Here is a 23,219-nt window from a genome sequence, read left to right on the forward strand (position 1 = left end):
AAAAAAAAAAAAAGATTTAGGCCACCAAGAATTCACTCTAAGTAGAATGAACATGTCACTACTTATAAAATCAAAATGTTGAAAATACCCTAAATACTCATCATACATATCCGCTGAATACTTCACAATACAACTATATTTGAGAATATTTCACAATAATTACAAATTGTGTTAGAAATTAATATTTATCAACATGAAAAAATATTAACAGTATGACATTAGCAGCAACAGCAAGATATGCTACAGTATTGTGGTATGGGTCTTACAAACATACAAGCAGAAAGGCCTGCTTATTCTAGATTGTAGAATCCATGATGGTTTTAGTTTTCCTCTTCTTCTTTTTTTTTTTTTTTTTTTTGGCAGAACTGGGGATTGAACTCAGGCCCTTGCACTTGCTAGGGAAGTGCTTATTCTACTGAGCCATCTCCCTGGCCCCCTAGCTTTCTTATTTTTGCTTATTTTTTTATTTTTCTCAGGGTACTTCCTTACTGATTTTTTAAAATAAGATTTATCTCATTAGTAAACCCATATAAATTAAGTCTTGGCCCAGGATATAACTCAGTGGCACAAGTGCCTGCCTGGCAAGCACAAGGTCCTGAGTTTGATTCCCAGTACCAAAAAAATAATAATTAAGTCTTATATTCAGTTCTAGACAAATACACTGTGAGGGCAAAAACAGGAGTACGGATGCCAGGAAAAATAAGCAGTATCTCTCACACCAGTGTCCATAAACCTTCCTGTGAACACACACCTGGACAAATCCAAATGGAAAGAAACGCTCCGTCTGCCCCTGGGAGCCACGGTGGAAAGTCTGGCGCCAGTCGTCAATGAGTGCGGGGAACGTGCAGTTGTACAGGTCCTTGTTATACTGTGTATTGGCTTCCCCTTAAAACAATCAATATTGCGAGATGAATTTGGAGTAGTCTTCAAAAATGACACACACTGCTCCCCTCCCTCTATCCATGCCCTCAAGGGTGGCCTTCACGAGCCACCGACCCATATGAGATAAGCAGAAATGTAAGACGCCTCAGATTTGGGATTAGCTCTCTTGATATGCCCGGAACTCTGAGACCACTGTGTTGTGGTACATGCATATGACGCAGCTTGCTGAAGGAAAGGAGACCACCAGAGAACGAGAGAGCACGTGGTCAGAGGGAGAGGCCACCCCATGTTCTCCAAACACCAACTCAACAGGGCAGAGATTCATCAGAGTTCCCACCAGAAATTAGCTGAAGCAGCGCAACAGAAGAACTACCCTGATAATCCAATGAATAATGAGCTAAATAAAAGGATACAATTATTTTTGTTTCAAGCCACTCATTTGGGGGATGATTTGTTATGCAGCAAAAGCTAGCTGATACAATGAAGAAAAAGCGAAGTGAACACTCACCCTGGTACCATACCACCCCTTTCAGAGTCATATTCTGTAGTGGGTGGATCATAGCATTCCAGAGAACAGAGTTCTCACTGGGACCACTTACAGAATCATATGGAACAGGCCTGAAATCAGACAGATGCACCGTGTCACCTGAAAGCTATGAGTGAGCTCATCGTGGGTCATGCGCTGGGCAGATATCACTGGGTATCTGCTTTCACTTGGACAAACTTCTGCTGAAAGCAACACAGCAGTAAACTGATCTGCCCCACCTCAACTGAAAACATGTGATCAGCCTCTGAATTTCACCTCCAGGTTCCTCCCAAGATAACTGTGTCACTCAACCTTCTGTGAATTCAGAGTGGGAGGAGTGATTTGCTGTGAGTTTTTCACACAGGAAATAAATTTATGTGGCTACTATTCAAGAGATGGACATTTAGACTGATTTAAGGTTTTTGCTTGCTTGCTTATTTGCTTGTTCGCTTTCTGCTTTATTTTTGTATTGGGATTAAACTGAGGGCCTTCACACTGAGCTACAGCCTCAGCCCTTCTTTTATTTTCTAATTTGAGAAAGCATCTTGCTGAATTGCCCTGGCTGGGCTCAAATCTGCAGTCCTCCTGCTCAGCATCCCAGACCTGCACCACAACTCCCAGTTACCTTTCTGCTTGCATGAACAATGCCATAATTATAGCAAAATTACCACATCCATCTTTAATGATTCCTTCAGATAAATTCCAGGAAATAAAACTGCTGAGTTAAAAAGTACATCTTTTAAAAGCTTTGGACATGTTCCCAAGTTTCTCTATGGAACACATATTTGAATTTATCCTCACAGCAGCTGGGTATGAGAATGCCCACACCCACCCTGAGGTCTGGGTGACCTGATCCTCGACCACTCGCCACCACCACCATGTACTGGATTGATGCTCCCTCCTGTCCCACCCAAGCCCACACTTCCTATCCATAGTAACGGTCCACTCTCTCACAGGCTGTTGCACAAACTGTCCCAACTATACCACAGCAGGGTCCACCCTCCTCCCAGTGACTGTGACAATATCCAGGACAGGAGGAAATATTCTGCTCAGCTCTGCATTGGCATTAGTGTCAGGACTTTTTTTCGGGGGTGGGAGGGTGGTACTGTAGACTAAACCTAGGGATTTTTACCAACTACAGTGTAGTACCTTGGTTCACGAATGCTTTTATGAACAATTTGGTTTGCAAACAGAATCAACTGGCAGAATTTTTTGTTTGCAAACTGTATCAGGTTCTAAACATGACTACAGCCATCTTTCCCGCATGAACACAAACATGGTCATCTTTTCCAGACTCATGGAACGAATTAAGCTTGTAGCCAAGGTGCCACGATAGCCACTCCCCTGCTCACATTCTGCCTGACCCAGCTTTTCCTAAGTGGACTTGGCTTTCGCAAGCATTATACTCATGCATTCATGGGGATGTGTTTATATGTCTGTTTTTCCTGTGAGACTGTTTATTCTTTGGGCGAGAGAACACAGTGATTAAGATCAAAGATACCAGACTTGCCCCTTCCTGGCCATGCCAGCGAGCAAGTGACTAAGGCTCCGTGAAACTTAGTGTCTTCTTCCCTGGGATGGAAATGGCACCTTCACTCTGAGAAGTTGTTGAGAGTACTAAAAAAACTAATATATATGAAGGATTTAGAACATGTTGGGCATTCAGAACACTCTCAGTAAGCATTTGTGATTGCTTTCACTAAGAAAAAGGATCACAAATCCTTCTCAGTCACTCTCAGAGGACTGCAATGATGATAACATGAAAAGAACATCTTACTTCGGCATGAAGAAATTCCACAAATTCAATATACACTTAGATAGTCAACATACATTTAATCCTTCAAAGGAGAGCATGGAGACCCTCGGTAGGCTTGTCCCCACACCGCAGAATGCTTTCTTACCCTTCTGTAAGGACTCCGCAGGCTTTCAGGGACCTTTCTGATGACCAGGCTTCAATGGGTGTCCCACCCCAGCTGGAGGAGATCAGCCCAATGGGATATTGTAGAGTGTCATGCAGGTAACACCCAAAGAGCCAGCATACTGCGGACATGTACGTGAAGTATCCATTGCCTAAGTTTTCTGTCCAGAAAAAGATTTAAAGGAAGACAGTCAGGGGAAGAGGGATATATTAACTAAAGCTACAAAGTGGGTCTATGTGAAAGGAATGGGTATGCGCTGTCCTTTCTGTACTTTTCTGGGTTTTCAAAAGTCGACTATGATGAAAGGCAATAAGAAGCTAAAACACCAAATCCAACCATCTCTAAACCTTTGCTAAGGAGAATCTTCTTCAAAGGAGAAGGCTATGGCCTTAGTAGTGGTTTCCTTTTATCTTTCTCCAGCTTTTTCAGTTACCCAAAGTGTTTGTTCTCACAGTGAAGAAATAGGGCTTTCATCCAGGCACAGAGGCAAATGATAACTATCACGCTCTCAATCTGAATACAAATAGTTTACATAATCCCAAGCCAAAAGTCTCTAGCAAGGCAAGCAGGCTCCCTGTACATTCCTCACAATCTAGGAATATTAATACATCTTTCTCAGTAAGTAACTGGCACAAAGACCACCGTGCCTCTGCACTACCTGTCCTGCCGACTGTCCTCTTACCTGCCACACATTCCCACAGCTCTATGAACAGAAAAAAGCAAGCAGACAGGAGGGAGAGAAAAATATGTATTTTCTTCTGGGCTGTTTTATACCCTACTTTATAGATATCACACTGGGGACATAGACACCTAAGTTATGAGAAGTCTGGCCAACAGAACCACAGAAACCAAAATCAATTACTACATTTTCAGCAGCCTCCTGTATCACTACGGCCCAGGAACCAACATGGGCCAAAGACACCAGTTTTTATGTTAGAGGAAGCTGAAGAAAAGATGAGCACGCACACACCTTAAGCTGACAAGAATTGACTTATCCCAGTACTTTTTAAAGACCTATTACATATTAGTCACTGGTTGGTACTGTGAAAGACCCAAACTCAATGCTGCAGAACTCTAGCACAAGTCTTTAAAAGCTCATGGTGCAAACGTGGAAATTCAAATCATTTTCAACAAATTAAGATATTTAGAACCTACTATGCAAAAAGATTTTTTTTAAAATAGAACCTTACTATGCACCAGAACTACTATGTCTGGGATACAACAATGAAAGATATAGAAAAACTAAACCTGACTCCACAGGTCTTGTAGTCTATGGATTAAGTATTTATCTATAAAATGCACAGCAAAATATGGTAAGTGCTTCGAGAGATATGAAAAAAAGTAGGAAAGAGTTTCAGCACTACAGAAAAAAACCAATGAAAGGTAGATAATAAACATCATAATGAATACTGCCTCCCTGCTCAGGTGTTCCCACAGTCCTCCGTGCAGAGGTGTGTTGCTGCACCTCACTGTAATGACCTGTATAGTGTTTTCCCCACTACACTACCAGCTATCTGGAGGCACGGACTTCCTCATCCCCATGTCTGTATCCCCAATTTCTAGGATTTAACAGAGTCAGTAAATGTGTGCTGCATACCATATAGGAACTATTCCTAAAGTATTTGGCTGGAGCAGAGACTTAAAAAGGAGATTAGTGCAAGGAAGGCAGGAGGAAAGGTTGGAGTCACATCTTTGAGTAAAGAAAATCAAAAGCAACCTTAAAATGATAGAAAATGAGATTGTGGTAGGCAAAAAAATCATACTACACACACACACACACACACACACACACACACACACAAAGATGTGTACACCCTCACCCCTGGAATCTGTGAAGACATGACTACCAGTGGCTGAAGGATGCTCTTTATAAGATTGAGGTTAGAAACCTGAGCCAGGGAGAGTGTTCTGGCCCATCTGGATGAGTCCAACCTAGCCACATGTCCTCACGGATATGAAGAGTCTGGAATGGCTCGTACTGAATAGTCTCTGTACTTTCATTGAAACTGAAGGAAGAGTCATTGTTTCATCACAGGAGAAAAGATTCATTGGTAGAGTCTTGGGAAGAAATACATGAGATAGGTTTAAGCACCTGCCTGGCAAGCACAAGGTCCTGAGTTTGATCCCTGGTACCACAAAAAAGAAGAAGAAAGAAAGAAAGAAAGAAAGAAAGAAAGAAAGAAAGAAAGAAAGAAAGAGAAAAGAAAAGAAAAGAAAAGAAAAGAAAAGAAAAGAAAAGAACAGAACAGAAAAGAAAAGAAAGGAGATAGTGACCATCAGGAGTGGGATAAAGAGTCAATAAGAAATGAATAAAAAGACAGTTCAGTAAAAACAAGTAGATAGATAAGAACCAAGTCCAGGCTTACAGAGGGCACTCGAGTACTACCTACAACATGACATATGTTGAGGGACTCACATACCTTTGGTGGGCTTCGACCACTGCAAGTCAACCATGTCGAGATCCATCAGCTCCTCCTTTGCCTCAGCGAGAGAGACAGAGAGGATGCGGACAGACTGGTAGGCAGCAGTGTTGGACAGCTCCCTTGTGGCATTAAATATCTAGAAGAGAATTTGAAATGTCATTTAACCTAGTGGGTGGTAAACCGGCCTGCCAGTCTTAGTAAACACTCTAACCCAATGAGCTCTTGCTGAGCTTTCAGTAGACCAAGAAAATATGAATAACAACCAAATGAATAACAACCAAAACCTGTAATGGCCTGGACTGAATAATGTAGCTCACCTTGACCATGGTGTAGCATTTTCCTAAAGAAGGCTCAAATATAATGAAGCCTGTAATCTCAGGCAAATGAAAGGTATACAGCAGTCTACACTGAAGAATGCTATTGCTTAAACCACTGTGTTACCTTGAAACAAAAATACTTTTACTCTGAAAAAGCATCTGATGATGCAAATTTATGGCAGTTAACTTCTTATAAAAAAAAAACAAAAAACAAAAAAAAACAACCTGTTGCTAACACCGGGCGAGGTGGTACACACCTGTAATCCCAGCACTCAGGAGGCTGACGCAGAAGGATCACTGGAAGTTCAGGGCCAGCATGAACTACACAGTGAGACCCTGTCTCAAAAAAACCAAAACAACAACAAAGCAGTCAGGCTCAAGTTGTTGTGGTTTGATCCCCACAACTCAAGCCAGCCAAACCTGCCCGGAAGGCATGGGGAGAAAAAAAAAAAAAAGTGCTTCTAAAAAACAAAAACAAAAGCAAACTGGTGCTTAGAAGTGAACCAATATGGAGCCATAAAGTCCATGGGGAGATAGATTTAGTCCATACCACATAAGAAAAGTGTATTCAAAAGACCATGAGACACATGGAGAGAAAACATTCTCTCAGGCTTTCACAGAGAACACAATGGCCAAGCAATGGCCGTGACTCATCCACATAGCTGACACTGACAAAGGATCTATAATCTGAGGTACAGGATCTCAGGATAAATCCTGAGGGGATTTCACTGACCTTATCAGACTCAAAAGCTACAACTCTTGTTGCATAGGTCTTGCTTTATCTTGGTCTTAACCATCCATTCAGCAGAGAAGTATAAAAACGAAGTATAAGAAATAAAGCCATAAAAAAAAAGAAGTAAAGCCATGATGTCATGTTGAGCTGTGGGGGACTCAGGTCAACAATTTCTGACATTGCCAGTCAAGCGGAAGACCCAATAGTATTATGGACTACTGGACTCTTTTAGAATATTTTGCTGAGTTTACACACCTATAATATTCAAATAACGGAACTTAACCAAAAAAAGGGTATACAGATGAATGTCCATTTTGTATCTGTGTATTCAAAGTGGTTAGGATAGATATATAGTTACATTCTCTTAATGAATAGAGGGATTTGTTCTAATAGTGTTTGTAAATAGGATATCATGTCCGCATCTTGTACAGCAATTAACCACTAGGAAGAATGTATGCAATGTGTTAATTATTGAAACTGTCCTACCAATTTGGTTTGAAGCTGTCTCATTGCTATTTGTTTCTCAATAAAATTATGGAAAAAAAACCATGAGAAGTAATGGCTGAAATATAGATACTGGAGTCACTGTCACAATGAAAGAAAACAGGGAGGCATGAAAGGTAGCGCTTATTCAGAGTAATAGCACGGGACATTCCCAAAGAACCAAACAAAGAGCATCTGTCCAAAGACATGTCGCTTTATGAGCCCTCATCATTTGCCAAGACTGGCGGCAGTGGTTCGGACTCCTCTGGACAAGAATGTGGGTACTGTCTTAAATGGCCTACTCATTAGTCCACTTAAGAGTTCTTCTTCTATGAGGTTAAGTACATATACTATTTCTTTTAATCCTGACTTTTTAGTTATGTTTCTATGTCCAAAAAAATAGACTGGCACTATCTTGGGTGTGTGTGTGTGTGTGTGTGTGTGTGTGTGTGTGTTTCCTCTTGAGTCCTCTCTATTCTCCTCAGCTAGTCCAGCTTCTCCCCAAACAAAGGGCTAAGGGAAGCATCAGGAAGCCCAGTTACCATCCACCTCAGAGAATAGGTACTCCAGCTGAGGCTTGGCCACCACAGCAAGAGGCCCGGAAGGCTGGGATCCTTTCCAGTGGCTGCCATCCACCAAGTGTGCAGCTGGCTCGCTTTCCCTCCCACCCACCACAGAGAATACAGCTGGCCCTGCAGCCCACAGCAGAGGAGAATGATGGAGCATCCAGGGTGCCCCCACAGAGCACTTCATTGAAATATGCTACCCCTTGAATAGCCTTCTGACTCGCCCTGGAGCCTGCTGTGGTCAATGAGATGGGCAGATGCAAATGACACTGCTCTTTTGGTCACAATGGGAGCCACAGCCTGAAATGCCTGCCTCCTGGGTAGCGGGAGCTCTGGGCTCTAAAGGTTACTGGTCCTCCAGCATTGAGGACAGAGATCACACACATGGTATCAGGAAAACTGCATAGGAAATCCAGGCCTTTTCCTTGAGGGTCTTGCCTAGTAAGCTGAATGTAAAATAAACACTGAAAAATAAGAAGGGGCTAATGCACTCACAGTATATTCTGGCAGGGAAATTATTTTTCAGCAGCAAGCACCTGTAAAAAAGTTGCCTCCCCTGAAATTCAGTTCTGCACTAAGCACGAAGGATCGTGTGTCGCTTCCATGGAAACAGTGGATGAAACTGCTTTCCTTCCCACGCACACAAGCTTCCGCCGCACTGGCTGAGAAGCCAAGCGCCTCATGGCAATGCGATGCCAGCTTGGGGAGGCATTTGGGAAGAACATGCCACTTGTCTTTGAGACCGGTTCCTAACTCTGCAGAGTGCTGCCAGGACCAAGAGTCAGGGTGCTTGGCATTCTCCCGCACTGTTACCGACACACGGAACTGGATCCAAAAACAGTGCCTGGAAAACTTCCATCTTCAAACTCACATTTGTGTATTATTTCAAGCCAGAGCTTGAAAGTCAGAGAAATTGTTAACAAAAACGGGAGTGGGGAGAATTCCTGCTGTACCTAATGACAATTACTTGTCCAATTGGTATCCCTTCCCGATATCACTAGGCCTTTTTGATGGAAACATTTCCTGGGGGATATTGACTGCAAATTTAGGAATAAAGAGATTTCAGGAAGATTTTCATTTAAATGACACTTGGTTTCCCTGCTGATGAAAGGGGAAGCCTTACTCCATCTGCTGAGATCAGATTTCATCTCATCAAACACCTCAGTGTAATTATTTTTCTACCAAGTATTTAAATGAGGATGTAAATGAATACCAAGGTATTTGAAGTCATTAACACTGCTGAGGCTGAGGGAGCTCACCGCTGCCTCTCCAGGGACCAGACCATTCTCCATCAAAGCAGCTGCTCACTGGTGTTCATTTTGTAACCTTTATACAACATTCTTGAATTAATGAAGATGCATCAAGAATCTATTTCCACAGGGAATCTCGGTATGGTCCTCATGGAGGTGCAAGGCACGTGTGCAAATGTTCACGTGAACGTGTGTGCATGCTTATGCACAAATGTAGTGAAAGAGATGGAGAAACTTAAGTGTTGACTTAAAGACTTTTGAGACTCTGAAAGTGATTTTGCCTTCTACTACAGTATACCAGCAGCCTTAAGCCTGAGATAATAGCCATAAATAAGCTGGCCGGCATAACTCCCAAGACTCTGTCTACTGGGAAGTGGTAACAGCACTTCTCTTCTGGATTTTAATTTTTCTACTTGGAAAGTAAGAATGTAGGGAGTGCCAAAACATTGAAAAATGGGTTTCTTGACATTGGCCATCTTTTTCAGAACCGACCTCAAAATAGCCAAGTCTTTAGACCTACCCTGACTTAGGAGGCGACAGATGAACATTTAGATTTTTCTCCACTTACAAACATCTCACTCAGTGTTATAAATAACATCCAGTTTTAAAATTCCACTTTACCCTAACAACAAGATGGGCATACAATCTGCCATTTCCTTCTTTGAATGTGAAGAGTGGTAGGTTATAGTGAGAATCTTACCCCCTCAGAAAAGCCACATGGAGGGGAAAGAAGAAAGAAAGATGCTTGGCTGGGGGAGCAGGGCGCGCATGCAAGTGTGTACTGGGAACTGGAAAAGGAAAGCGGTAAAATGAATGAGGGGGTGTCATATAGTACATCCTTCTGATCAAAATATGAGGGTTTATGGACTGTTAAAAGACTAGAAACACGGCTGTTGGAACTATTAGCACCTAAAATGCTGTCTTGCATGCTGAGTGCATGGTTTAAAATTAAAAATTAACACTTGGATGCTTCAGATGGAATCTGTTTTCCTGTTCCCTTAGATTTCAGAGCTCATAGCCCCAGCTCAATACAGAAGATGCCTAGGAGTAAATTCTAGACAGAAAGAATGTGTTTACTCTTAACAATCACGATCTCATTTAGCTTGACAGAAAATGGGATGGGATCCCTTGGCATAGAATGCTATTGAGAAAATGACTATATAGATACAAACATATCTGGTCCCTGCTTTTCTATACAAACATGGAAGTGTAATTAAAGCATTAAGAAGAATACTGTTTTCTTAAATGAGTTACCAATTCCACTTCTATACAAAACCATCATTTCTGACAAAAGAGACAAAACTTTTAATTTTGCATGCACTTAGGCTAAGCATCCAATAAAAATTCAGTTCAATAAGCATCTTAATTTAAAAGCTTCCAGATATGTAAGAAAGGCAGAAAGTGAGAGCAAATAAAATATTGGGAAGACATCGATATGTGAATTGAGAGTCTGAATCATAAAACTAATGATAAAATAGGACATTTGTCCACAGTGAGATTTTTAGTAACATTATTTGGTATTAATTTTAAAAAAAGAGGAACTATAAGGGAAAGAAGCTATATAAGTAAAACAAGAAATCCCAAATTATGTGGAAGTACTTTATTTTATAAATTTTTTTTAAAAATAATTGAACGGAGTCATAGCCTTAGATGCAGACTCTTAGACCTCCATTTGAAATGTTTCTTATAGATAAAGAAAGGCAAGAAAATAAAACAACTGCAAAATGAATAAATTCAGTTTTTCAAAAATAACTAGGGAAAACAGTCATCCTTCCAAGTTACTAACCTATTAAAGGTATAAATCAAGCATATAAACACATTTATGCCAACCAGTAATCTGCCAGTTTAATCACTAACCTCTTAAGATCATTAAGTCGAATTAATTAAAATGTGAAAGCAGCTGGAACAGATCCTAGCACATGGTAAGTACTGAAGAAACAGAAACAGCCTTCCTTCTCCTTCTTATTCCCCTCTCTTCCTTTTTTTCTCCCTCATGGCCACTGTCACTTACTATTGCTTAGATGCTGCACATTACCTGCAGAACAGTCATCTGCATGTTACTCTGCCCGCTGCAGAGCCAGACATCTCCAAATAAGACATCATGCACTTTCAAGGTCAAGTTCATCAGCCCCCAAGTCTGCTGCGCCATCACTTCAAAAGGTCCTCCAGGCTTCATAGGATCCAGCACCACTATCCAGGTGTCAGAGGGTGCTGAAATAACAACAGGCCTCCACGGAATTAATCAATCACTTCAAATGAAATTGATGCCTGATCACACTCAATTGTGGCTATTCCCAGCCTCCATGAGGAGCTGAACTGGATTCAAAGCTAAAGATTGGCCAAATTTCAGACAAGAGGATAGAACTGACAAGAGCAGCAGCATTTTTATCCTTAATCTGTACCAATCTTTATTTTTAACTGAACCATTTATAGAAAAAATACGCTACTCAGTTATAATCCTAAATGAGGACAGACAAAAATATGCACAGATTAAAATTCAAGGGAGTTTAGCAAAAAACAGAAAATAGAAATCCTTGTTACACTATCTGTCAATATTAATGCAATCTAATCTTTCCAATTCACACAGCACCCCAAGCAAACCTATAATTATCCAATCAAACGGAGCACAGGTTAGAGAAAACTGTTTATACTTGTATGCTTCCACCTAAGAGACTAGATCACCTTTATCATCAACTCCCAAGTCCTCCCATGTTGCTAAGAAGGATCAGCACACTCCGGTGGCTCTCAGTTCTACTATTAAGCAAATGTGTGCAAAGAAACTGACACATCAAAACGCAGTGGGAGAGCCGTCGAGATAGCTCAGCCGACGGAAGCACCTGCTTAGGCAAGCTTAGGCAAGCGCAGGGACCTGGGCTGAGCCGGCCACAGTCTGGGTTTAGCATCTCACACCTGTAATCCCAGCACTGGGGAGGCTGAAAGCAGGAGGATGACTATGAGTCCGAGCTACGTAGTGAGATCCTATAACAACCAAATACATTTTTTTAAAAAAAGGAGGCACAGAAATCAAGCTATGTAAAAGATTTCTATTTTCCCAATTAATTATCTTGACAGTTATATACTTAAGGTTTTTGGACTCAATTAGGGAGCTGAGAAGCTACTCAAGACCCCCTTTCAGAAACTCAGAGCTCATTCAGTGGTTTCCCTACCATCTTCCTACCTCCTGGCCACTGACCAGACGACTGCTGCCAAGATTATATTCAGAGATCTAAAGAAAATACTTTCCACACAGCAAAAGTACACCTAAGAGAGCTAAGTAACATGAATAAAATTAAAGAAATGAAAGTGGGAAGAGAGAAAAGCCAACACGTTAAAGCATGTTCCAAAGAATATGAACTGATTTATAGTCTGTGCCTATCAAATCAATAAATTCAAAGGGAAATAGTGGTAACAACTGGGAACAGAGCACTCAGAAGATATTATACCCAACTCAGAAGACATAATAATTATAAAAATGCCAGCCAAGAGCCTACAAGGAGCTAGACACTGTGCAAAGTAGTTTTTTCTAATCAGCAAGAACTAAAAAGAAGGGCTGGCCAAACAACTCAGAGGATTAAAGCGCCTACCAGTAGGCACGAGGGCCAGGGTTTGATCCCCAGGCCTGTGCCGGCCCTGCCCGCCTCCCCACTGAGACAGCAATTGAGACTGGTGCTGTGGTGGCTCATGCCTGTAATCCCAGCACTTGGGAGGCTGTAAACAGGCAGATCACTATGAATCCAATCTAGTAGCGAGACCCTGAACACCCTGTAGACCTTTCCCTAAAAAAAAAAAAAAAAAAAAAAAACTGAAAAGAAGCATGAGATATCTACGCACATTTTCAAACATTGGTAAGAGCTTAACGCAAAAGGAACTTTTGGAGTTCCGGAGGAAAGGTCCAAAACCCCCGAGGCATTAGTGAAAGGGTCCTCTAAAAGCACGACGAGCTGAGCTCGCTACTGCCATCTCTAAGAGGTCCAAAAAGGCAGGACCAAATGTTAGCCACTGTTTTTCTATCATCAATAGCCAGACACCAAAATATTAACTATATAATTCACCTAAACCAGAAAAATCACTGTTTTGGAAACAGTGGGCAGCTAGTACAGATTGTATCGCACAGGTGTGACATGCTCCGTATGGCTCACACTTCTGAGCAGGCAGACGCTCCAATCTGTCCTAATACAGTCTTGCCAAGGTCTTTCCAGGCTTCCTGCACTGACACATCTTGCTAGCTCTGTCCTGCAACCAATCTTGCTCATCTAGAGTGCTGATGTCAAGCCCTAGAAGACCCTTAACAGCACTTTTCCTTACCCTCCTGCTACTAACACAATGCATTCCTAGCCATTCCTATTAATCAGTCATGTACCTTAGACTTAATCCAAGCCACATGGCCACTTAAGAAAACTACCAGCACCAGAATTTCAGGAAAGAGTTGCTGCCTAGTAATAAAAAGATAGGAAGGCTTGGAACAAAACAAAACTGCACCATTTTATTGCAACCAGAGAATGTGGTGGTGCCAGGAGGGCCTAGAGCCTGAAATGAAGTGGGAATCAAGGCTTGAATCTTTCTCCCAAGAATGTACACCTCAGAGAAATCTGCTTTCAACTTCCTCAAAGCCTTTGGCAAACCTCCTTCGGGGCTAGTTCATCCCTCAGTTCTTCTGGTTGCTAACTCTTTACTTTTCCCATTTGATGAAAGAAAAAGAAGCCCTAACACAATGATGGCTGTTAGAAGTTAACTTCCTGTCAAAGCAGGAGAAGCTCCTATTCTACAGACTCAGCAAGAGCCTGTGTAAAATGATAGTTTTATTCCTATATAAATACTATATGTGCGGGAAAGCCACACCTACCAAGATGGTCCTTAGACCAAAGGCACAGGTGAGATTGCACTTTACAGGCAAAAGGCATTGTGGTGCGTAACCAATGGTCAACTTGTAAAACCCAGCTGGACTGAATCAGCATGGTGCTGGGTGTGGAAGGCCTGCCTAAGGATTGTGGCCAACAGCATAGAGAACTGGAGGGGAAGATGATGTGCTGTTGATTCTCCCAGACAAGCTTGTCATACTAGTTTTCCTCCTATGAACGTGGCTATTCTCATAGAGGAGCACAGGTCCTTGCTGTTGCTGGGGATGGCCATGGTTTTCCTCGGGGGAGCCCGGGTCCTTTCCTTGAACACTGCTTCCTGGATGCAGTGCAGACCCTTCAGCCTAGTGGTCCTGATCCTTCATCTCACTGGTGCACTTTGTAGCTTCCACCACTGACCTTTGGGCCTTCCCAGTGCAGACCCTTGATACAGAATTGCATGAGACTTTGTTGTAGGCTCTAGGACTCCAACTGGACTTATGGAGGACACTGCCATGGGCTCTAGGTCTTCGGGTGGACTTGTGCAGGACATTACCATGGGACCAAAGCCTGCAGCTGGATTCTCTGGGTCTCTAGTGTGTGGACAGATCTCCCGTACTCTTTTGCATTTGACTCTTTCAGTGAACATTATAAAATAATCCTATAAATTATGTGTTTTAATTAAATCTTCTCCGTTGTACACCCTGATGATAATAACCACCATGTTCCAGGAGAAGAAATGATTTGCTCTTGGCTTGTCAGTTCAGGGCTGGCTTGTCAAAGAGAAGCCTACCACAGGAGTGAATCCCATTAGCTTTTAGAAACTATGTTGAACATCATGTCCACTAGGTTGAGTCCAAATAATAAATGAGCCACTAGCCAAAGAAGAATTCCAAAAAATAAAAATAAAAAGGAGAGTTCCCCATCCTTAGATTCCAGTTCACTATCCAACTGGCTTTCTGCTGGCTCTTAGAAGCTTTCTCAGCAACAGTTGCTCTCCTGCCTCCTTCTGGACCCTAATCAGCTGCTATCTTGTAATCTCTACCCAATCCAGGCCCAGGCTTCTGTAAATTCTCATTTTCATTGAATTCAAATCTCCATTCCCTTGTACTCTTTTGTCCACCAGCTAGAAAGATTAATTTCCTGCCTTCATTATACAGTGACTTAGAGTGCTTACTGTGTGCCAGGCGATCCGTCAAGTAAATGACAGAAAATAAGCCCCAGCCCTGGGTTACACTGATGAAAAAGCCATGCAAATTGACGAGGGCTTTATATTTTCATGCACAGCAGCATATCTGGTGGCCTATTTCTGACTATTGTTCTTCATATTCAAGCCAAGGATATAAGTAAAAAACAACTTCTATCACCATTTTCTCTTCATCTTACTAATCCAACCTCAAAAATGGGAAAAGCAAATAATCAAAAGGAATAAGTGAAAATTATTTTCTCTACAGACATGATTACTTATAATGTGCTTTCTTGCTGTCTTCTGTTTGCTGTTCACATCAATATGAATTATTTTGCAGGTTAATGTGCCAAAATCTCAGATGCCAACAAAAGAAAAATTATCCCTGAGCTTTCCCTTCCTAAGAGGAAAAACGTACAGCTGAAAGAGGCAGCCCTATTCACGGCTCTGCACAGCGCCCTGGCTCTTCACCAGCGACAAAGGTTTTCTGTGGTTTCCGGAAGTAGCCTGAAGATGAAGGCCTTACTTCTAATGCTAAAGTTCAAAAGCTACCCGCTATGGTTTATATCTTGATGTCCCTGCCAAAGCCTCCTGCACTCATAGGCAGGGCTTCCACGAGATGACTGGGTCACAGGAGTGAGATACACACTCATCAGTGGATTAGTCCATGGACAGGTTTATAGCTCAGTGTGATGTTGGGAGGTGAAGCCCAGGGGGAGGTGGGCATGGGCTGGAAGGGTGAGTCTCCCACCCTCCTCCTGGCTTTCCACTTCCCTAGTGCTACACCATGAATGTGTTCTGCCTCCACCATACCTCTGCCATCCCTGGAGTCAGTCGACTATGGACTGAAACCTCTATGAACTGAGCCAATATAACCTTCCCTGCTTTAACCTGTGGCTACCAAGGAGTGTATCCCAGCAATATATTTAATAACTAAGATTCCACAATTGCCAAATGTGAATGAAAAGAAAATAACTTTTCTGTTAATAAAACTCATGCAAGTTGCTTCCACTACCGCATGCTGTGGCCAACACACCCAAGGCAACCTGCAAAGTCACAGCCTCGTATTACTCCCTCCCTCAAGGGCAAACAGATTGAGATTGGCTTCCACTCAACAGAAAATGGCGAAGGGAAGATGACAGTCTACTGTGACAGTTACATTACATTCTATGGAAAAGGTGAAGAGATTTTTGCAGATGAGACTAAAGTCCTTCATCTGTATCCTTCAGTGAATAACAACGTAGGTTAGCTTATTAGGGCTAACCTAATAAGGTGAGGTTTTTCAACAGAGGGTCTAGAAGTTAGAGGCAGAAAGTACCGGAGATGGTGCCAAGTGAATATCCCTCAAGGGAATGAATTTTGCAAACAACCTAAGGGAGCCTGGATGCAGGTCGAGTCCCCTCCTCACACCTCCAGCTAGGAGTATGGCCTGGCCAATGCCTGGCTTCGGCCTGGTGAGGCCTGAGCTGAGAACCCAGCCATCCCATGGCCAGATTCAGACCTACGGAAACTGGGCGGCAATAGAGATATGTTGTCCTAAGTGTCTAAGTTTGTGGTAACTCATTATGTAGGATAAAGCAGCAACAAACGGCTTGCACTGCATCCAGGGCAGGAGAATTCTAGGCCTTTTACATTTTTCCAAGTTAGAAAAATGAATCTATTCAATCATTATGACAAATACAGGCAGAAACACTCTCATACTATCACCTAGACATTCACACTGTTCTCCCTGGTTTTCCTCCTTGTGTCTGAAAGAAGCACCATGCATTACTTGACAACATGATTTGTTTTCTTGTCTTTTCTTTTCTTTTCTTTCTTTTTTTTTTTTTTTTTTTTTTTTTTGTGAGACCAGGGATTGAGCTCAGGCCCTTGAGCTTGCCAGGCAAGCACTTATTCTACTGTGCCATCTCCCCAGCCCTTGACAACATGATTTGAACTTACCCGGTATCGATCGTGTTTGCAGTTATCCTTCAAGTTTTGCTCTTCCTTATGCCTAAGTGTTAGTCTACTGAACAAACACTTTCTATCATTAAATCTGGCTTCGTTCCCACTTTCTAGATTATAGGTAATGAATTAAATATTAGCAGAGGTCAAGGGAGACATTGAGGGAAGCCTGGCTGAGAAATCCCAGAATCCTCATCATAATCTAAAATAGAAACCGACCATCCAATAATGTCCCCCACAGTATCTCTTTTGAGAGACATTTTCTTGTCTGTTCTATGAATTATCTTACATGTCTGCCTTCTTTACTCCAAATAACACTTTCTCCACTTTTTCTTCATGGATAGGAGAGAGAAAAGTTCTCACTGGTGTAGAACTATTGACCTCTACAGACCAACAAACCTTTGTTCTATAGTAACTGGAAAGGCAGATGAATAGATCTACCAACACCATTAGCCTCTTTTCCTAGGAAATTATCAACAGCTTATGCTTCACTTCATTCTCTTAAGTTTTGCTAGTCTGAACTCCAACTGACATGTCACTTTTTGGCGTAGCAACTAGAATGTTCCATGAGGCTGAGCTATGAAATGGAGAAGGACAGTATGACACACTGAGTTTGTGCAGAATGAGCACCATTTGTCTTCTTCTCTGTATTTTCCTAGGTTTCTTGTTTAGTGTTTTATACACATAAGCCCTTGACAGATGTTTATAAAATTAAACTCAAGATAAATGAGCAGGTTCACATTCACTATAAAGGAAGCTCATCTCTTAATGATTACCTGCCATTCCTTCCCTTCACAGCCTACCCTTCTGTTTCATCCCTGCCCACCTCAAGTGCTGGTTCTGAAACAGAGGGACCACTAAAAGCAATGCACAAGAACAATTTAAAAACATAAAATGCTGCATAATATCATGCACTTTCTGTATTTCTGTATCTATCAGTACAACACTATGTAGTCTCTGCCTCCTGAATATTTACTGGTAGCATTATGAACATCATGACACCCCTTCTTATTTTTGAGCCACAGCAGTCCATTGGATTTCTAAACCAACATCATTTATTCAGAAGGCCACTATTTGCACATAGTGCTGCTCACTACTAAGAAGAACATAGCACAAACAGACGAGATCTGGGTGGTAGGGCTGCAGACAAACAGCACAAACAGAGAGCCCTGATCACCCAAGAATTCTTCATTTGCAGTACACCCTGCACGTCACCAACAGCATTTATACCAACAGGTAATTATATCTTAACTAGAGTCTCTCCTTAGGTTGCTTAGTTTCAACCAACATTTTTATCTTAAAAAGTCTTAAACACTCAAGAAGTAGAAATGCTTACCTTGCAACTACGTCTGGCACATAATATTTAAAATGCTGGCTGAATGGAACTTGCTGAATTATGAAGACACATCACCAGGATCTAGAAAGCTCTGGATAATCAGTTCTGTATGCTGACAAAACTAATGAAGAAATTCTTCCTTCCAAGGGCCAGTAACATTTCCACCAGCCTCCCTGTCTATATATACAGATATTCCAGTCACTGTTCAAGCTTCCAACTCCATAATTAACACCACCACTCCCAGAATAGTCTTCCCACCTCTCTACATCCCATCACCTTAGAGCTACCTCTAAGATCAGCTCTAAGAACACCTTCCTGAATCCAGGGACTTCTTGCTCTGCCTCCTGCACACACTGATTTATGCATCCTTATCGCTTCTGGACAGAGGCCCCTTCCTCCAATGTCCCTGCTCAAGAAAGCTGCTCATTCTCACCTTCTGGAACATTCCTCTTCACAGCCACTCTCTTGGGCTAAGCTCCACCATGTACGGCCTGGATTTACAACAGTCTGCTACCAGGTCCCACCTCCTCCTCTCTCTTACTGATCTCTAATCCATCTTCCACAGTCCTGCCAATGAGATCTTTCTAAAATAGCAACCTGACACAATTTCAGCACGCTGGGAGGATGAGGCAGGGGGACTGCAAGTTTGAGCCCAATCTGGGCAATTTACCAACTTAGTGAGACACTGTTTCAAATAATAAAAATGTCCTGAGATGTTGCTCAGAGAAAAGGCCCTAGATCAAAAAATAATAACATTCTACTCTTATTTACAGTGCTGGGCAATTAAACCCAGAGCCTAAGCCCATATATATATATACTTTTTTTTAATTTTGAGATAAGATCTTATTAAATTGCTAAGTTGCCCAATCTAGGCTCCAACTTTCGATCCTCCTGCCTCAGCTCCACAGAGCGCAGGGATTGCAGGCATGCACTCCCACCCCCGCTTGTCCTTACTTACTGTGGCACTTTTCATAATCATTACTACTCACCATTTTCCTCTCTTTTGCCCTAACCTACGAGATGCATTAAAGGAGCCACATCTGCTTTGCTTGTCACCATGTCACCAGTATCTAGCACATAGTGGCCGCTCATTAAATATTTCAGTGACTGGCTAAGTAACAGCAATGATGACTGCTAAAACATATTCAGCCCTTACTGTGTGCCAGGCACTGTTCCTAATGTGTTAATTCATTTAATCCTCACAATAATCTCATATAACTGTCTCTACATTTTTAATAACATGTCCAAGTTTATACAGTCATTAAATGAGGCAGGGGCTGACTCCAGACAGTGAATTCTAGGGCTAAGTTTCTTAACTATGCCTCCTTGCTGCCACTCTTTTATGTAAGATTCAGCTCAAACATCACCTTCTACGGGAGCCTTCCCATACCAGCTAATCTGAATTAGATGTTTTTCTTCGGCACTCCATGATGCTCCAAATTCACCTTCATCATAGCAATTAGCGCACTACTACACGACTTGGTGTCTGTCCATATTCCGTGGGGTTCTTGAACACCGGGACTCTGAGCCTTGTTTTCTTTATATCTTTAGTGTCTACCACATGATAAATACTGAATAACTTTTACAGATAGATGAGTAAGTGGACAGATGGACAGATGGATAGATAGACAGATGGCCTAAGCTGGAGCCCAAACACTTGTTTTCAAATAATCCAGTAGGTGGCAGAAGAAGACAATAGCTGAACAGAGATGGGGGCTGCCTTACCTTTCACACTGGTCACTTTCTTCATGATGGCTTCCTGCCCTTGCCACAAGGTCACTGTCACTGTGGCTCCAGGTATGCCAAAGCCCCAGACCACTGCTCCAGCAGGCTCCTTCTGCAGCACCATATAATTATCAATGTAGGAAGCAAAGCGAAAACCAACACCTAAAAAATTTTAATGAACGCTTAGGGAAGCAGCATTAGGAGACTTGCTACCAACTGATTGGGTGGAACAGCAAGAAATACATACAGTCTTTACATAAAAGAATTTGAGTAAACTCAGTCCTTTGAACCTCAGGCTAGACCTTATTTCTCCTAGTCAGACAAGCAACATAACAACATATTCCAACAGCATGCTTCATAGGACCCGATGACCACTAAGGAAACTCCAGGAGCCAGGGGCAACCATTGTCCCACCACACCCTTCCCCCTCTTGAGAGCTCTTGTTCGGCGGCATGGCCCTAGCTCAGGCCTTTAAGTGGCTGCTTCCACAAAGCTCTCAGCCTCAGGTTGCTGGAGTTCGAACCTCACAACTCTCCCGCTGGCCAAAAGTGCCCTGAAGCCATTCGAGGAACAAAAAAAAAAAAAAAGAGAGAGAGCTCTTGTTCACCTCTTGTTCTCAAGCTTGGCTCCAATGTTTGATTTTCTCCCCCCCCAAATCGCTAAAATGCACCTCTTATGCACTCCACAGATGGTGTTTATGTGAAAAATAAACCACTTCCCTCCCAGATTTTCCATTACCACGCCCACTCCTGGTAGCTGGAAATAAAGAGAGATGTTTCTCTCCACAGAGCTACTCTAGTATTTTCCTCCTCTTATCTCCTCCCTTCCATCCTACTAATGCTAATTGCCTTCAAATTCCCCTTATTTTGGTTTTTTGATGACCCAATGTACCGCACTTATGAATATCCTTGACAAGCCTGCTTCCTTCACAGGTAAATTCAGACACAAAAATAAGGTCAAAGAAAAGACAGGTTAATTGTCTTTTAAATAAAGATCTTTTTATCACAATTATATGTTTCATAAGCTAAATTATACAAAAAGAAAAAAGCAAGCACACTTAAAACTTCATTTTTTTCTGTTTTTTTAAACTGCAATCTATTCTAGAAAAATCACTAACAAGACTGAATAAGAATTCACTTTAACGAGATCATTTCTATTTTTAACTTCCAGCCTATATTGAACTATTTTTTTTAATAACAAGCAGCAATCCAAATGATGTCAGTGAGCTCCTTATCAATGCTTAACAAGAAAAATAATAAAATTTATGTCCAGGTTTGTCTGAACAAACAGGACCCCCCCCAAAAAAAAAAAAAAAAAAGCCCTAAAAGAAAAAAGTCACAAAATTAAGGTTTTTTGGTTTTGTTTTGATTTTTTAAAGGGTTTTAAGCTAACATGATGAGCCAGAAAGAGAATAACAATTAACAAGGCTGACATTTTCCTCCCCAGAAGATACAAATGAGGGCAGGCCCCTGAGACTATATTTAATAAGGCAGTATAGCTAATGGGGTCTCCTCAATAAGCTTGGTGGTGGATTTAGACTGCTCTCTGACTTACTGCCCAGACCCTAAAAAGTCCTCTGCTCACTCTCTCCCATGAGTTAGATCCATCATGAAACCTAAGTGATAATTAAAGGTCACCCAGAAGGCCACCAAGCTGGAAATACACAACTACCATAAGCAAAACACTCTATGAAACATTCACCACAGCCAGAATTGTGTAAGCAGGTTGGCAACCCGCTGGGAGGAGCAGGAGGCACATGGGTGGGAGGGACCTGTCTTGGGTAGGTGCTTCATAGGGAGCAAAATAAGGCATAAATAAGAGCTCACATGAGTGAGGATGAAAGTAGAAGGATGGGAAGAACACCTGGCTGCTGCTTACCTGTTACTGCGTGTGCAGCCAGTAGCCCACAGGTTGTGTTCGTCAAGCCAGTCTATGTTGACCAACACATGCTTATTGAGACTCTGTACCTAGCTTTATGCTGGCCTAACGAATTGTAGAGATGGAAAGGATGTTTATAATCATGGTGTAATCACATTAATTACTGATCAGGAAGTATGATCATATTACTGATCAACACACTAAGACCCCAACTTGTGTGTTCATTAATTTCAGCAAATAATTATTGACAGATAGTATATGCTAGATACCATTTTAAGCATTGGAGAAATAACAGTGATAGAGAAAAAAAAAGCAATAACAAAAAACTTCACCAGCTGGAAACTTACATTCTTCTAGAGAGCTTTACTATGCCGGGCACACTGCAGATACTAGATTTTTTTTTTTAATTTGGTACCAGGAATCAAACTCAGAACCTTGCACTTGCCAAGCAGACTCTGTGCCTTTGAGCTACATCTCCAGTCTGACATTAGACTTTGGCCTCAAATCACAAGGTCTTTCCTGACAGAGCTAAAACCAGTCACCTGATTCTAAAGTTATTCTAATTTCCACTATGCAATAGTTAGATAATGATGGTAAGTCAAGGAAAAATCACAGTCCCTGTCCTTTAAAAGGCTCAAATTCCAACCTGATTAGACAATGGAACATCACCAAGGGATTGAGCAACAGATGAAAAAGGTGAGAGAGCAAGACTGTAGGGTCAAACACAAGACACAATATCTAAAGTTTTCTTGAGTCTTCAATCTCTCCCTACATTTGGTGTTGGAACAGAAACACAAGAGTGAGTGTTCAAGTGAGTGGACCAACACTAGTGGACCAACAAAAGTGGGATAGTGGTCACCTCCAGAGGGGCCTGGCAGACACTACTGAGGAGTCCACTGCTATCACAGTTCTTAAGCTGGAGAATGAGCTCATGGGTCACTGCATTGTTTCATTGTTCCATGTCGCTTTGTACACCTCAGATATTACATGATAAACCTGGGCAAAGGGGAAGTGGTGGCTTAAGGAAAAGATGCCAGGATAAGCAACCAAGTAAGAAAGACGACAAATTTAGAATGAATTTGGAAGAATGAATGAAAAATATAGTCAGAATTAATGAAAGTGATTGAGTCAACCCAATGGAGAGGACAAAATGCTCCTAGTAAGTTTCATAAATATTAACAGAAAAGGGGCTGGGGAGATGGCTCAGTGGAATAAG

At 41.8% G+C, this 23,219-nt stretch overlaps 1 protein-coding gene across 3 annotated transcripts in view; it reads right to left on the reverse strand.

Moving 5' to 3' along the window:
- The window catches only part of Siae (sialic acid acetylesterase), a 37,235-nt gene that overhangs the window by 12,295 nt on the left and 1,721 nt on the right, over positions 1–23,219 (reverse strand). For 2 of the 3 annotated variants that reach the window (XM_023701521.1, XM_023701520.1), the window contains 6 exons: positions 20,126–20,287; positions 11,135–11,310; positions 5,748–5,886; positions 3,310–3,487; positions 1,391–1,500; positions 752–885 (listed from right to left, as the gene is read on the reverse strand). In XM_023701521.1, coding sequence (XP_023557289.1) covers positions 752–885; positions 1,391–1,500; positions 3,310–3,487; positions 5,748–5,886; positions 11,135–11,310; positions 20,126–20,287 — 899 coding nt within the window. The remainder of the gene's footprint in view (positions 1–751; positions 886–1,390; positions 1,501–3,309; positions 3,488–5,747; positions 5,887–11,134; positions 11,311–20,125; positions 20,288–23,219) is intronic. The other variant, XM_023701522.1, reaches the window with a different exon arrangement.

This window comes from Octodon degus, unplaced genomic scaffold (genome assembly GCF_000260255.1).
Source record: "Octodon degus isolate 3935 unplaced genomic scaffold, OctDeg1.0 scaffold00136, whole genome shotgun sequence".
NCBI lineage: Eukaryota > Metazoa > Chordata > Mammalia > Rodentia > Octodontidae > Octodon > Octodon degus.